This window comes from Drosophila erecta, unplaced genomic scaffold, assembly GCF_003286155.1.
Source record: "Drosophila erecta strain 14021-0224.00,06,07 unplaced genomic scaffold, DereRS2 tig00000055-arrow-pilon, whole genome shotgun sequence".
In the NCBI taxonomy this organism is placed as follows: Eukaryota; Metazoa; Arthropoda; class Insecta; order Diptera; family Drosophilidae; genus Drosophila; species Drosophila erecta.
In genome coordinates this window covers 3,718,901-3,733,870 of record NW_020825200.1, presented here as the reverse complement: position 1 = coordinate 3,733,870, position 14,970 = coordinate 3,718,901, and the positions used below count along the sequence as shown (strand labels likewise).

The following is a 14,970-nucleotide window of genomic DNA, read 5'->3' as shown; positions in this document are numbered from 1 at the left end:
ACCGTACACCCACGTGCTGCAGATAAGGGTTTGATTAAATGTACGGCAAGACAGTAATTATGACAAATTTAGGCTATATTTTACAAGGAATTTACTTTAACACTTGTGGAATATTTATTATTTAAGCTTATAAAAAGTTTAAAGCACCCCTAAGTCTCAAATGTGATGGGTTCTGAATTACTCTTCAGCAATTGATTGCATTATGGAATTTCCATTTCCATATCACTTTATAATGCAAGATACTTCATTTGCAAAATGCCAGATGTGTAAAAACATGGTAATTACGCTATAAGCTGTCAGAAGTGATCATGGAAATTACTCTGTCAGCTGTCAGCTAACTAAGTCTTGTTATTTAGTAGAGGGAATTAATTGGCGCCATCACTTAAATACCTAACTGCATAGTTAAGCAAATGAGAAGTAAGCAATCTTTTTCATTTATACCCCCCATTTAAAACACATTCAATGTTGGGTTTTGTGATTGAATTTTCTTTTAATTGTATAAATATGTTTATTTAATTACTTATTGTTTCGCCGTTTAACTCTAGGGTCAATTATAAGTTGCGGTACACCGTTTAGCTGATTTATTCGAGGGAAATAAAACAGAAAATGTCCAGGAAACAGGTTGCCATTATTAGGTAAATCATTTTTATTATAAATAGCGGAAAAACATTTACAATCTTATTGCCGGGCACTTAAAAGAAGGAAACAAAACAAAAAACAATTTTCTGATTATTTTTCGTTGATTTTGCGCAAAATTTTCGCTTTTCTTTTCATTCTATTTATTTAAAATTTAAACTTAAACAAAACAATCGCATATCGTAAATATTTATTTAATAATTGTTTTTATTATTATTATTAATTATTATTAATTTTATGTAATACATTTTCAACGTGTTTTTCTTTCGATTTTAAAATACAAATACTTATGACGTAAGTGCGTGGGTGTTTGTTTTTGATTTTTTGCGTTTTAAATATTATTATTAAATTGTAATTAATTTTTATTATTCATAAAATATAGCGAGAGTGTGTGTATGTGTGTAAGTCGGTAATATGTTTTAAGGCAAGATATTTGCAGCTGATAGTTGTCGCATGTTGCATGCTGCATGTTGCTGGTGTGACGCATGTTGCATGCCGCATGTTGCTGGTGCGCTGCTCTGTGTGTTGCTGTTGCTGCCTGCACTTTTAAAAGCCCAAGAAGCTGTGGCTTAATTGCACTTTCGCTGGCGACACTTGCAACACATGTGAGAAAGCCAGCAGCAACATGTTGCTGTTGTGTTGCATGTGTTGTGTTGTTAGTTAGTTTGCTGAGTTTTGCTGGGACTTCTGTTGATTTCTGCTGCTTTGATGCTGATGGGATGCTTGAAGGATTGAATGGATTCTTCTAGATGTTGCATGTTGCTAGTACGTTGGTTGCAACTTAATTTTGGGAAGTTCGGTCAATAATTGCAGTTAAAAGTGATATTTTCTGCATTGCTGCAGCTAAAAGCATATAGCTGTTGCACTTTATTGTTACGTTCTCAGCTATTAGATGTTGCCAGTTGCAGGCTGCCTCAGGGTGCGCCTTCATCACTTTCCGAAGCAGCCACGCCCACAAGTGTCCATGTGAAGATTTCTGGAAATATTATTGAAAATATGGTGGCTGCTGTTGCAATGTTCGCTGCAACTGTTGCAACGGTTGCCACCGCTGCTATGCTGCAACTGCTGCTGTTGTGCTGCGCCTGCGCAACATCTGCATATTTGAGTGTGTCTGCTGTTGATGGGGGCGTGGCAAGTGCATTGTATAGACCAGATAACCGAATAGATTGAAAACCAACACCTGAACTTAGCATTCCGTTCACTATAATCGCTTGTCGTGGCTGTAGATTGCATCTAGTGGTTTAAGCAATGTTGCAGTTGCTGCTGTTGCAGGTATTTATATGTTTAGAGAGTGGTGCATGAAGAAGTAGGCGGGTGTGTTGCAGTTGCCTCATCAGATCCCATTCATTCATTATGTGTGTGTAAGATATAGCTGTGATATTGCGTGCTGTTGTTGGTGCTGCGGTGCTTAGATATCGGTTTTACTTTATATATTGCTCTGTGTGTGGTTTTATATATATTTATATATATGTTTATGTGGTATTTTAGCTTATCGCCAAACACACTGACTACATCTACAAATAGAAGAGAGAGAAACAGAGAAATAGAGAATAATTCGTGATGTGGCAAGTAAGTTACAATTATGCATGAAAGTACTAACAAAGCGTTCCACACTGCCAAAAAATATATGTTCTGTTTTAGGTGTTCATGCGGGTGTGCTGATAATGTGATAGAGCTTTTATCAATCAAATTTCCTGAATTCGGGGATATCCCTTTCTTCTGATTGTTAGGAAATAGTTTATCTGCCTGTCGGATTATAAGTAAACTACAGTTTACTGAATCATTTGCATAAACTACTGTCTATTGTAAATTCAAAACTAATATATTCCAGGTATCTATATTTATGAGTTCAACTCATTAAGTCTGTAGGCAGCTTATCTCACATTGGGGGTTTTCTAAGTGCAAATATAATACAATCTTTCCAAGTAAACTGTCCTCAGTTCTGGATTTCCTATAACCAACACCATTAAAAGTATCCGATTTCAAATAATTATAGCTAGCTTAATCCATGCATTGTTTCCTTGATATATGTATATTTACACGCGGAAGTTCATAATCATATGGATTTTATCAGTTCGACCCATATCGACTGATATGATCAGTGGTAACTAGTTTTATATAAGCAATTAGGTGTTTCACTGTATCCATAAGAATGCTTACATGGGAAAATACCCATGAAAATGATATTTAATGAAGATACACAGGTTTTTCGCCACTCTTTGAAGTTCAAGTGAAAGTAAATTCCTTTGTCTGTGTGAAAACCATGTTGAGCTTAGCCCGGAAAGTTTGCTGTGCGTGGAGATGGAGTGCATCGATGGGAACTGTGGAACTTAGGGACCTTGGAACTGGGGAACTGGGGATCCGCTCGGGATGTGGCTTACCTGTGCTGGCGCAGATTGTCCCGCTGCTTGAAGTACTTGCCGCACACCTCGCACGAATAGGTGATCTCGGGGGACTTGTGGGTGCGCTCGTGGATCATCAGGTTGTACGGCTTGGTGAATCGCCGCTGGCAGTACTTGCAAATGAACTCGCACTTCGGACGCATCTTGCGGCGGAAATCGGACCGGCAGTCATCGTTGTCGATTCGCATTACAGCAAACATTTTGACAGGCGGTATGTGTACTGGTGCCCGGCGTTTGAGGTTGAGTGCTTGAGTGCTTGAGTGTGGGGTGCTCGTGGTGCTCGTGGTGCTCCTCGTGGTGCGGCGACGTGGGGCTGCTCCGGTGCTCTCCCAGCTGGCTGCTCCCGCTCTCGGTGAATGGGGATTCGTATGCGAGTGACTCCCGCCTGGCGGAGCTCTCTAGTGCGCTCTTTGGCTCGGCAAAGGGGCTTTTCCACTCAATGGGGCCTATTTTCTCGCCTCTAATCGCTATCTGTTCCGATAACACCGCGCTTAATTGCTGCCTTTTTTGGCTGATTGGTCGGTCGGTGAAGAGCGGCAACGTCGCTGCCACTGCCTCTTTCCCCTGTCCTGGCGGCTTTATCTACTTGGCCCGTATATCGCTGCTCTGTGATTTCGCCTCTCCGCCCCCTTCTCGTTTGCCACGGGTGACCAGTAGGTGGTGTTGCGTTTCGGTGGGCGTTATTTATTTTTCCTCGCCGCCGACGTTTAGGTTTGGCTTTTAGTTTATGGCGCACTTTAAGGCAGACACCTAAAACAGAGGGAGACGCAAGGTTTAAATGAAGTTAGCAACGCCTGCGACAACTTTTATGGGTCAATAAATTTCAAGCAGAATATATGCACATATTTATATGTAAATGTCCCAGCTGATACCCAAACAGTTGCGGTCAAATTGGTAGCAAGTTCGAGATATCAATTTAATATTTTTAGAATACCATTTGTATAAGTAATTTCTGAATTTATAAGGCCGCATACCAATTTTCGCAACATTTCGTTAAGAAGAACCCAAGTTACAAGGGAACATTAAGATAACCTATGGAATCAAGCTTCTGTTGGTAAACTATTCAACAAATTTTTGGCTAAACCGAAATGCCATTATTTTGACCACAACTGCGTACATATTATATCCACAAATAAGTCAAGATCACGCAACATGAAATCGCCAATGACTCATTAAAGGCAACCGTATCCGCACCTCACACGCGGTGTTGACATTTACAAATCACCCCGACTTCCAGACAACTGTTTTTCACAGTTGCTAACCTTCGGCGGGCCTTATAATGATTTGTCTTCAACGATACCAACGAGTGTTCGCCGTTGTATCTGGGTATATGTACACTTAATATATACATTTTCTTTCAAAGCTTCAGCGAAGTTCATTGACGGAAGAGCACTGTACCTACTTCCGCAAACACAGTTATTCCATTAGAGGGGTAGATTTGGGAGTTGGGAGATTTTACACACCAACATTCTTTGCATCCTACTAACATCATTAAAAATTATAGAACGAACTGAAGGATACTCTTGTGATAATCGAGAACTTAAGTACTGAAACCTTAATGAAACCATTTTGAAAGGGATTCCTGCAAGAAAAAGACACCGCATACCAATTTCAGCGAAGTTATGACCATTAATACCCAAGTTCCCATGGTCGGCTTGCGTTTCTAAATTAAGTGAGTCATCTCGCAGCCTTCGGCGACTCCCCCGCCGCGTTATGGCCAAGTACAGTTGCCAAATTCCGCCTGTTTTTGGCCACTTCATTAAGGTGGCGCTGTAACAAGTTTATTTTTAATTGGCGCCTTGCGTAGCCGATTGAAATTTATGCCCATCGATGCGTATTCCCATTCCCACAACCATTCCCGCATCCATTCCATTCCATTCCCTTCCCGCCCGCGCGGTAGTTAACAACTGTTATTTTTTATGTAATTTTATTTTTGTCATTTCGGCGCCGCTGGATCTCCGGCTTCTTAGCCAGGCCTTTTCATTTCGGGATATATATTTCCCAGATTTACTGGGACCTTTTTGTTTCGCTCATGGTATTCGGGAATTTTTCTGCGCGAAACAAAAGCCAGCGCTGACTGGTAGCGACAAGCGGCTCGGCAAGACCCGATTTCGATATTTATTTATATGTTATGGTGCTTTCAGCTCGCAGCTGGAACACTTTTGGGACCGGGACCGGGATCGGAATCGGGACTGGCAATGGGAATTGAGATTCGTATTCGGATTCAGAATCGGAATGGGAATGGGTATGGAAATGGAAACGGGTTCGGCCTGGGGATCGGCGGTCGGGGAGCTAACGTTGACAACAAAAGGCAAACGTCACAGCGGGTGCTGCACCGGCCGCAGACGGTACGTAGTTATTGTCATTATAACATTAATGCCCACTAAACATATTCAAATTATAACACTGAGTCGCGCTCGAGTCCTGCACTCAGAGAAAAAACATGTGCTGCACCAAAAAGTTAATATAACCGCGTGAAACGAGGCTCGAACTATGATCTACACTTTTCAGATGTTGCCTTTAAAGACAGCAAGTAATAAGTGTCACTTAGCTGGCAACTTTCAAATACAAACTACCCATTTTGATACCCCGCTTTCGCCCAGTGGGTGAGGTGCAGGGGTTCGGGCCTGGGTCGCTGATCGCATTGGTCATGTCTGGCGGGAGACCGGGACTCGGCTGAGATCGGCTCAAAGGCCTGGCCAAAAGAGACTCCTCCAATGTTAATTTGTGTACACAATGTGGCGTCACATTGGCATTTTAACGCCGTTAATCATGCGACACAGGGCGCCTGCATAAGGCCATCCATTCGATATGGATTCTTTGGGTCCGGGTCTCTCCGCCTCGATCGGTCTCGCGTTTGGCCATGCTTTGCTTTGGATTTGGAGTTGGACTCGGACTCGCACTTGGACGTGGATTTGTATTAAGCTTGTCTCTGGGAGCGTGGGCCTAAGTGGAGCACCATTAGCCACGGGTTGCTCTCCGGGGTTAAGCACTCTATTTGGCCATTTGCTCGAATGAATGCGTCGAATGAGGATGGAATTGTCTGCAGTCTGCCGGATGGAGCCAAAAGGGCGGGGAAACCTTCGAGAACAGTGAAATTCGAGCTGACAATTGAGTGAGCCCATCAATTTGGTAGGTTGAGTGAACTGGGCAGGGGCATTTCAATAGTAAAGGTGTCCAATGGCACAGGGCCTATCCGAGATTGCAACTATGCGTACTTGGAGTTAACAAATATTGGTCAAATCGTGTTAACTCAGCAAAATACCTGCAGTTATAATCCCAATCTTTTGATCAAATTGGTAAACCTTTCTAATCCGTTGAAAATCCAAGCAAAACAATCATCCGAATCCATCTGGAAACCTGTGCAAAGTCATGGCAAATCCAACGGGCGTTACTTGGCACCTTCTCCGGTCCGGGACTTTAAACGATCTCCAACTGTTAGTATTTGGCAACTGGACATTGCAATTCGCTTATGCGAAAACGAACACCCACAGAAACGAAGGAAAACTGCCCAAATATTGTATAATAAACTGTTGTCCAGCGCAAAGATAATCCCATTAATCCGCACTGAAAATAATTAGTGTTGTACACACACACAGTTTTGGACGGGAAGGTTGAGATCTGAGGAACTGAAGATCTGGAGATCTCTGGGAGATCGTTTGCACAGCATGATCCTGACTCTGGACTTTGGGTTTCCGTGTGAAGGGCATGCGAAAGGCGTTAATGCTGCGTGAAATTAGATTTGCAGCGATGGGAAGAGAAATAAAATGGCAAACTGCAAACAGAGAGTGAGATTATATATGGCCAGATCTCTGGTAAGAGAAGTAAGTGCGTCGGGACTTCCACGAAACTCGAGCCTCGAGAGTTACAGTTTAACACCCCAAGATAAATGTGTAGCGGTATGGGCGATAACAGGCTCAAAACTGGGTCCAAAAAAAGGGCTCAAAGCAGTGACACACACGTCGCAGGACGTGGGATATGGTCGAAAGCGATTACCACACTTCTTTCACCTCGCATCGTGGTCATCCCTTTATTTTTTGTAGGAGGCGGACAGTGAGTTGGCAAGGTGCCATTAAAAATTACAACCGAAAAGTGAAAAGAAGAAACCGAAGCGAGAAAAAATGACAATAAAAGGACATAAGGCTGTGAAGACAAAGGCACCGAAGTCCGTTTGATACGAATCTAATTGTGCTAATGGCGCAGAATTCCCGGGAAAAAACACCCACACACATGAGGTCCTCTCCTGACAAACGAAACCAATAAGTCGGTGGAAACAATTAGGATGTGTGGCACTGCCACTTCAGCGCGAACAAAGGAATACCTTCGTGACCCCAAACACAACACACCACAACACACCGAGATACAAAGATACAATGCGGCATGGTATGAGCGATCTTTCCTAGATCCATCGCAAATCGGATGGGAATTTCGTGGCCCTAGCACGTCAATTTAAAACGCTTCTCACCTTCGGCCTGGCAGATATGACAGTTGCTCAAAAGTCGGCGCAGATTAGCTGCCAGCTGAGCCCATTTACCGTAATCGCTTAGCTAATTAGACTCTAATTGATGGAGCGCAGCGGGCGGTCCAGACGAGGTCAAAGATCAGACAGACGGAAAAGAAATGGTCGCTAGGAAAGCGGTAAGAATTCCAGAGGTATTCGAGGCAGAGACCATGGAAATCGAACAAAACGTCCCTATATCGCAAATCTTAGTACTTCTAGAAAGTTCCCCTGGAATATGCGTTCTGATTTCTCCGATTTCCCACCCGGTTCATTGGAATTTTCGCACAAGTGTTAACTCTCAGGTATTTCAAAGTAACTGACTTTGACGCAACTTTTGAACATCTGTTGCTAGCTTGAGCCGTACTCATTGGTATTTCATAATCGAATGAAAAAAGCACAACTCCATGACTCATAGGTAAAAAACTTGTACCAAAACGGCTGATGATGATATGCCAGACATTCTTGGCGATGATTTGCCGTGTTTTGTGCGTCCGCGATCAACCTTCGGCAAACTAGGCTTTAGTCCAATGAAAAGAAGTTTCTTAATGCTGACTCATCAAACTTCTCAACTTCCATTCTTTCGATCTGAAAAATGCCGACGGCTTTCAGAGTTTCCGAGACATGTACATACATCTTTTCTTGGACAATGTTAAAGAAAAGCCATTGAAACTTAAGAAAATTAGAACAGCTCCAAAGTTTAGAATTCAACAAAAAATATTATTTGTTCCGAAAAAAACTTAAGGATACGTTCTATAAGTTTTTCCCAAAAAATAATATACAATTTTTGTTGATTGCGAGAAATTTTAAAATTCTGTGTTGAAAATGTATTCCTTTCGAAAATTCATTACATATTTGTACCATATAATGAGAGATCAATAAACTAGGATGTATTTTAAAGTAGATCACCCATCTTGAGGAATTCGTGTCAAGAGTTGTGAGTAAAAACTTTTTACAATCCAATAGGGAAATGTTCGGAATTGGCGTCCGCCATTTTGGCAAATGGCGACACTTTCTCACGCACACAGAGGGCGAAAAGCTCCGTTGGCCACACGCACGCCATATTAGACGCATCACCCTCTCTCCCTCTGACGCACCAAAGAGCCGAAGTGAGAGGCCCGGGCCAGAAAGAGAGGGCGATACACGCACCCGTGTTACGTGTGGGGTTTTCTTCTTCTTTTCTTTGCTCAGTTTTCAGTTGTCCAATGAAAGCGGCGTAAAACTGGTAGCGAAACAAGTGTGGAAGGGGGAAGAACGACAAGCAGAAGAACACGAAGAACGCCATTGAAGAGAGGAGCTGAAGAAAGACTTACCCAATGGGATGCACTGGAGTTACGCGTTCTTCGGACTCGAGTTGGGGCTAACCGATTTCTTTAGCTGAGTTTCAGTGTCGGGCGATTTTCGTTTCGTATGTCCGTAGAATGGATAGATCGATTTGTATCTCTGTTGAAGGTACTCGCGAAGGAAATGTTACTGATGTTGTTACTGATACTGTTACTGATGAGAGGGAACTATATACGCACGCTCGAGCGGCACAAAGTTGAATGAATGAATGCTACTAATAACTGAAAGAAATAGTAGTCGCCTCTGCCGCCGTCCTCTGTCGGCGTCGCTGCCGGCGTCGCTGCTGGCAAGTTGAGGAAGCGAGATCATCGCTCTGTCCCTGTCTGTTACTCAATTCGGTGGCACTGTGTGTGTGTGCATGTGTGTGTGTGTGTAAGTGTGTGTGAGTCATCCGAAGAGAAACGAAGCAAAACGAAGACCGGTAGCCGAAGCTACTGCTCATGCGCAGCGCTCGCTAGCCATCCCTTTCGCTCGCCCTAAGTTCTTATGCGTAAGTACAGTAGCTGGCAAACGGAAGCCACAAAATGGCGTCTCTTCTAACGGAAGCCAAGCGTAAAAGCCACAAAATGGCGTCACTTACCTATTGCGAAAGCACGAAACTCCGTTTGCTATTTGGCAAGGCGCAAATAATATGCGATTTCTGTTTGGTAGCACTGTGTTGGGTAATATTATTAATAAAATATATTTCACTTCCGAACGCTTCTGTGCGCGAGAGTCAACTGCAAAGTTACGATCGAAAACTTCAGCTTGATGGGTTGAACTTTTTCTGTTTTCCTTTTTTTCGTTACCCTCTTTTTTACAGCCCTCTCTCGGTTGGCTGTCCCTTTCCCACCCACGGCTTGGGTCGCAACGAACGAGTTTTGAGTGTTTCAGCTGATTGGTCGGAGGAAAATGAGCTCAAGAGCGAGCTGAGAAAACTGGAGAGTGAGCGAGCGAGAGAGGGCTACCTGAGTTGAGTGATTTCGAAGGCGTTACCTGAGTTGACTGTTAATTAAGCTTAAGTAAGCCAACATTTCAATTAAGTTTAGGCGACTAATGAGTGAAAGGTGTGCTGGGTAATGCGGGCTGTAATAAGCCAGCGATTTCGTTGGATTTTCTATGACTTCCTCTCTGTCTTTCTAGCTGCTGTTTGGTTAAAAAGGTAACTTTCTTTCACTTATACCTGTGCATATTTTTATAGATGTGGGCGTGGCTTTGGGCGGCGCTCCGTCTGTCCCACTCTTTCGCGCCCTCTCGCTCGCTCACCCTCTTTTTAACTGCTTCTTAACCCGTTTTGGGAGCGAGCGAGAAGCCAAATATAAAAACCAGTGGCAGAGCAGAGCAACCGTATTACGCAGTGCTCGATTTTTAGTGTATTTATCTTCTTTTTTTTTGTGGAGCTCCATTTTGTTTTCAGGGCCTGGGAAACTTTTTTCTCGCATTTCCTTTGGCTTTGCCGCCTCCGCCTTTGTTGTCGCTCCTCTGCTTGTGTGGCCTCTTTAGACCGAAAAATAATACTACAAAAAACACCATATTGATGGTCTGTTTATCTTTTCTGCCTCACCATATCTGTTTATCTTTTACGATTTCTCAATGAAAACTGAAAAACTGTGTCTTTCATTCAGCAAAAACTTCATTAACTCGACACCCAGTGTTTTTAATTAGGTGCGCCAGAAAAGGATTGTTTTTAATTAAGTTTTCGCCTGTCCATAAAGTTTAACAAATTATTTTCGACTGCTTTTGGGCATTTTTAAGTGCAATCCGTTGGCAACTCCACTTTGATGGCTTCATCTTTGTCCGCCTCGCTTTTGTTTCCCTCCGCTTCCATCTGTCTTATTGTTTTTCGGATCAAATTTGCATATTTTAAATGGCCAATCAGCAAACTCGAAAAGGAGACGTATCGACAATTGCGAGCAGCTTCCTTATGAAGGAGAAACTAATTATGAACCCTCCAAAGAAGAGACTGACAAATGACTTGGCTTACTTGGCAATTTTGAAGACTTTGTTTTCAGAGGCGCGGAATGTGATGCAATATTTCACTCCATGTAGAAAGGTTGTTGCTATATAATAATACAAAATTTGGTTCACATTTAGAGCACAATTTTATGTTCTTATGCTCAAAGCAACTAAGTATATTGTAGTTATTATCAAAAACCAATCTATATTACGACTTAATATTCAGTGTTGCTTTTTTCAAGCCTTCATATTCCATAGTTCTGTCTTGATTTTCCGGATCCTTTACTCATCTATCATCTGCAGACAATCTGTCACTTAAAAGAGCCATAAACTTTGACAAATACCTCGCAACTTTCTCAATCTAACAACAAATAAAGTTAGGGTCAGCACAAATTCCAACGACCCAAAACTTGTGCCCCAGACAGTGCACACAAAAGTATTAAGTTTCATTAATTGCCAAAATTATAAAGGCAAACAAAATCGAACAGCAAAAAATGAAGATTGGTGAAAAATTAAAAATTCATACGGCAGCGGTGCGGTCACATAAATTTCGGAGGAGGCAACAAAGACCACAGCTAAGAAAAGGCAGATGCAAAAAATTATAATAAATATATATATACGCTCAGATACACGGATGAATCTGTGGAAGCAGGCAAATGTCGAAGACGTGGGCGTTGAATGGGATCCGTTGGGGTTTTTTCGGATTCAGTTTTTATACTTTTTGGTTAATAATAATGAAACTGGACCGCAGCCACCGCAGCAAGGCGTTGTCAACAGTTGGCGACGATGAAGCCGATGAAGCTGATGATGCTGATGATGCTGATGATGCTGATGATTCCGGTGATGACGAGGCCACGACTTGGCTCCATCTTCATATATTCACTTCTTCATTTGGCACACGGTAGTTGGCCGGGTTGTCACTTAGCTCCAAGACTTTGGTTCTCTTCCAAGGTGTGCGAGTGCTAAGAAACTGGCGGTATCACCTCACTGAGGGAAAAGCTTGTGTGAGTACAAGATATTCTGTAAATTGTAATGGTAGTTGGACAAAGCGATTAAGACTTCCAGGAACTTTATTGTAATAAATCTGTTTGGGAAGAAATGTTGTTTTCTGTGACCATTTTTTCCGAGTGTACCCTCGCCGCACCAAAGTCGTGACTTGATTTATTTTTTTGGCCCAGACTGGTGTGTTTTCACATAAATCTGAATTATGGTCCGCTGGCTCGTAAAGTCGCTGGGTGATGTGTCTATTTTAACAGTTAGTCGGGGGACGGAAACCGAACGGCGATCCACCAACGACGATCTATCAATGAATCCGCAGCTGAATGAAGTGGCCCCAAACCAAACTTGATCGGATCCTCATTTGATATGCAGCTTCGATCTTCAGTTTGTATGCTAATTCTTGTGTCGTTCGGTTTTCGGTTTCAGATCGCGTTCATTGTTCATTTTTGGCTGCGGTGTTTGCCGAGCGGTGTTTTATTTAATTTTAATTTTTATTTCGTAAATTTTAATTTTGTTGTCACTTCTGTGGGAGCAGGCGAGGTTTTTCCACTCGCCCGCAGTCCGATACGGATTGTTTTTTTATTATAATTGGGTGCGGTTCGCAGTGGTTCGGTAGTATTTCTGCAGAACTCCATGAGTCGATCCTATTGTTCAGTTATAAAAAAAAAACAGTCGCACAATCGCACGAGGAGCTTTTTTTTGTGAGGCAGCCGCTATAGAAATTAATAAAATTTATGGTTTATTGGGAATTCTTGTTCGTTTTTTCCGTCATTAATTTGCCATAAAGAAGTAGGCAAAGTGTGTGGCAAAAGCTTTTAAAGTGGGCACACTGGCGGGAATCCATTGTTCAAATGAATGTTTGTTCGTAAAGTTTTAAAGTTTTAAAATCAATTTCGAGCTTGATAGCTTACTTAGGATCTGTGGCTGGAGATGAACTCATTTTGGATTTAATCCCCGAATACATACGCTTTATTTATTGGACTCGGTTCAACGCTCAATGGGTCAGATGATTTCCATAGGGTTAGTTACCATATAAGCACTCCGCCACTTGACCCCAAGCCCATAAAGGCATCCCCACCCTGAAGTGGACCATTGTAACTCGGCTCTCATAACACTTATCGCTGACCAATTGATCGGAAAAGGTGTCAACCCATGTCTCTTTGGTTTTCAAATAGGAATTCCTCACCTCCCTCACCGCTTTGCGCTTAAAAACTTGTAAATTGCGTGATTTTCCTAGGAAGACAATACCGATTCTATACAAACTACCAGCCCACATCTATTCCAGCATTTTCACCTGGATTCTAAGTGATTTACGATCGCTTCAGTTCTTTTTCCTTAGCGCCACACGAACTTCCGTTCCTAAAATGGGGGATATAGATTCATAGTATCTGAAAGGTGTCGCCTGCGTGGGTGTCTCGATTTCAATTCGAAATTAATAGGACAGGCTAGACCTATGCTACACTTAATACTGTTAGGTGCACAGAAAACAAAGTAGTAGTCAAATGCATTGCTGTAATTAAATGTTTAGAAACTAATGGATTAAGTAAATGCCTTATGAAAACTTGAAAATTTAGTATGGCCTGTCGAAGAATCGTAATCTGTAAGACACATTTTTGTTGTAAATATTTTTTTGCCTGTAGCCCAGACCCACAAAAGTGAGTAGACCAAAAAATGTTTTATTACATTGATTTGCATTTAAATCGATGATGTTGGCGGCGGCGTCACTCTTTCCGATTTTGGATACAGGGGGCCCCTTGGGTTTTTGCGGGGGGATAGACCGATGATTACGGGCACAGCGAGCGGTCAAAATGTTGACAATGATCCCAGATATCCCACACGGCGATCGGGTCAAAACCCAACCCAAAAAATCTTGAAAGTTTTCAATGAATTTGTTTCTCTCCATGCCCCTCCACCATTCTACCTTTTGAATGGGAAGCGCCGAAGTTTTCATCCTTCAATCTGAAACTTTTTTCTTTTGTATATTAGATCATAAATTATGGAACCTTGCATATATGACAAAACAAATAATTTTTTTTCTTTTGGCCTGTCGTGCTTCCAGTAGCCACCCCGCTGGGTCTGGAGCCCCCACTTCGCCCCGCTAGTTGGCCAAAATTTATTGGTTCTCCAGCTTTTATTGGGGAATTACAAAAGCAGGGTTTTCGGGAGGACAAAAGGAATCTCTGGGGTAGGTGGCGCCTTGCTTAGGGATTAGAGTCTTAGGATTCGGAGAGGCATCAGAGCACGGAGTGGTGGACCTTTCGGAGAGATCCGATCCCCTCACGATTTATGCTCAGAAATGCTTTTTAGCCCGCGGCACCAAAAACGTAAAATAAAAGAACTCATTTTTCCATTCAAAGACGGGCAACAGGTTTACTTTTCTCGTTGTTTTCTGCTGTACAGTGGAACTTGCTACACTTTCTAACCATTACAATTAATGGGCCAAGTACAATGGGCCGAGTTAGCTTTGTTGTTGGTCTCTGTAGAGTGTAGAGTTTTACTTTATTTACAGTTGCATTTGCCTTGTCGTTCGTTTTAGCCAAGTTCACCTGTGACGTAAACAATGAGAAAATGAAACTCATCCGAGTACTTGCACAACAACAACAGCGATCTCCACAATGAGAGCAAGAGAGGCAGCTGCCTCCCACAAAGCTGCCGAAGCGCAAGAAACGAAGCTCGAGAAAGCCGAAGGCTCCAATCAAGCCCCAACAAGAAGAACAACAACAGCAGCAGCGACAAGAGTGAGAGCTGCAAAGAGAGGCACCCCTTTTGTTGTTGCGGCTGCCAGTCACTCGGTCTCCATCTCCATCTCCATCTCATATTCTCATTCGCTCTTTTCTTTCTGTCTCACTGGAATGGCATCCAGTGGCAGCGAGAGCGAGTGAGGGATAGAGATGAAGGAGCCCCACCGTGGGAAATGAACAGTAGTCGTCTTTGGGCTTTTTGCACCACCAACAACAACGACGGCAATAAGAGCAGTGTGCGCAACACAAACAACAACAACAGCAATGGGTAGCAGCCAGTTTACCGACGTTCCTTCTTCCTCCTTCTCTTTCTCCTCCCACTGCCCCACGCCTCCGCCCCCTTCGCCAACGCTTTTGTTGCTGTTGTTGTCTTGCTTGAGTGAGCTTTTGCAATTTCTCTGCAGCGTTTTGTTGT

The 14,970-nt window shown here is 42.7% G+C and overlaps 1 protein-coding gene across 3 annotated transcripts; it reads right to left on the bottom strand.

Annotated features, from left to right (window-relative positions):
- Positions 1-993: 993 nt before the first annotated feature.
- On the bottom strand, positions 994-9,629 carry LOC6541976 (protein drumstick). 3 transcript variants are annotated; one of them, XM_015159803.2, is made up of 3 exons: positions 9,461-9,629; positions 3,018-3,788; positions 994-1,612 (listed from the first exon to the last, which is right to left on the bottom strand). In XM_015159803.2, the coding sequence occupies exons 2-3, from the start codon at positions 3,236-3,238 to the stop codon at positions 1,567-1,569; spliced, it is 267 nt and encodes an 88-aa protein (XP_015015289.1). In that variant the 5' UTR covers positions 3,239-3,788; positions 9,461-9,629; the 3' UTR covers positions 994-1,566. The 3 variants fall into 3 exon arrangements, with proteins under 3 accessions (XP_015015289.1, XP_001968582.1, XP_015015288.1); XM_001968546.3 differs by lacking the exon at positions 9,461-9,629 and adding an exon at positions 8,850-9,124 and having other exon boundaries at positions 994-2,150; XM_015159802.2 differs by lacking the exon at positions 9,461-9,629 and adding an exon at positions 8,850-9,124.
- Between the last annotated feature and the right edge of the window lie 5,341 nt (positions 9,630-14,970).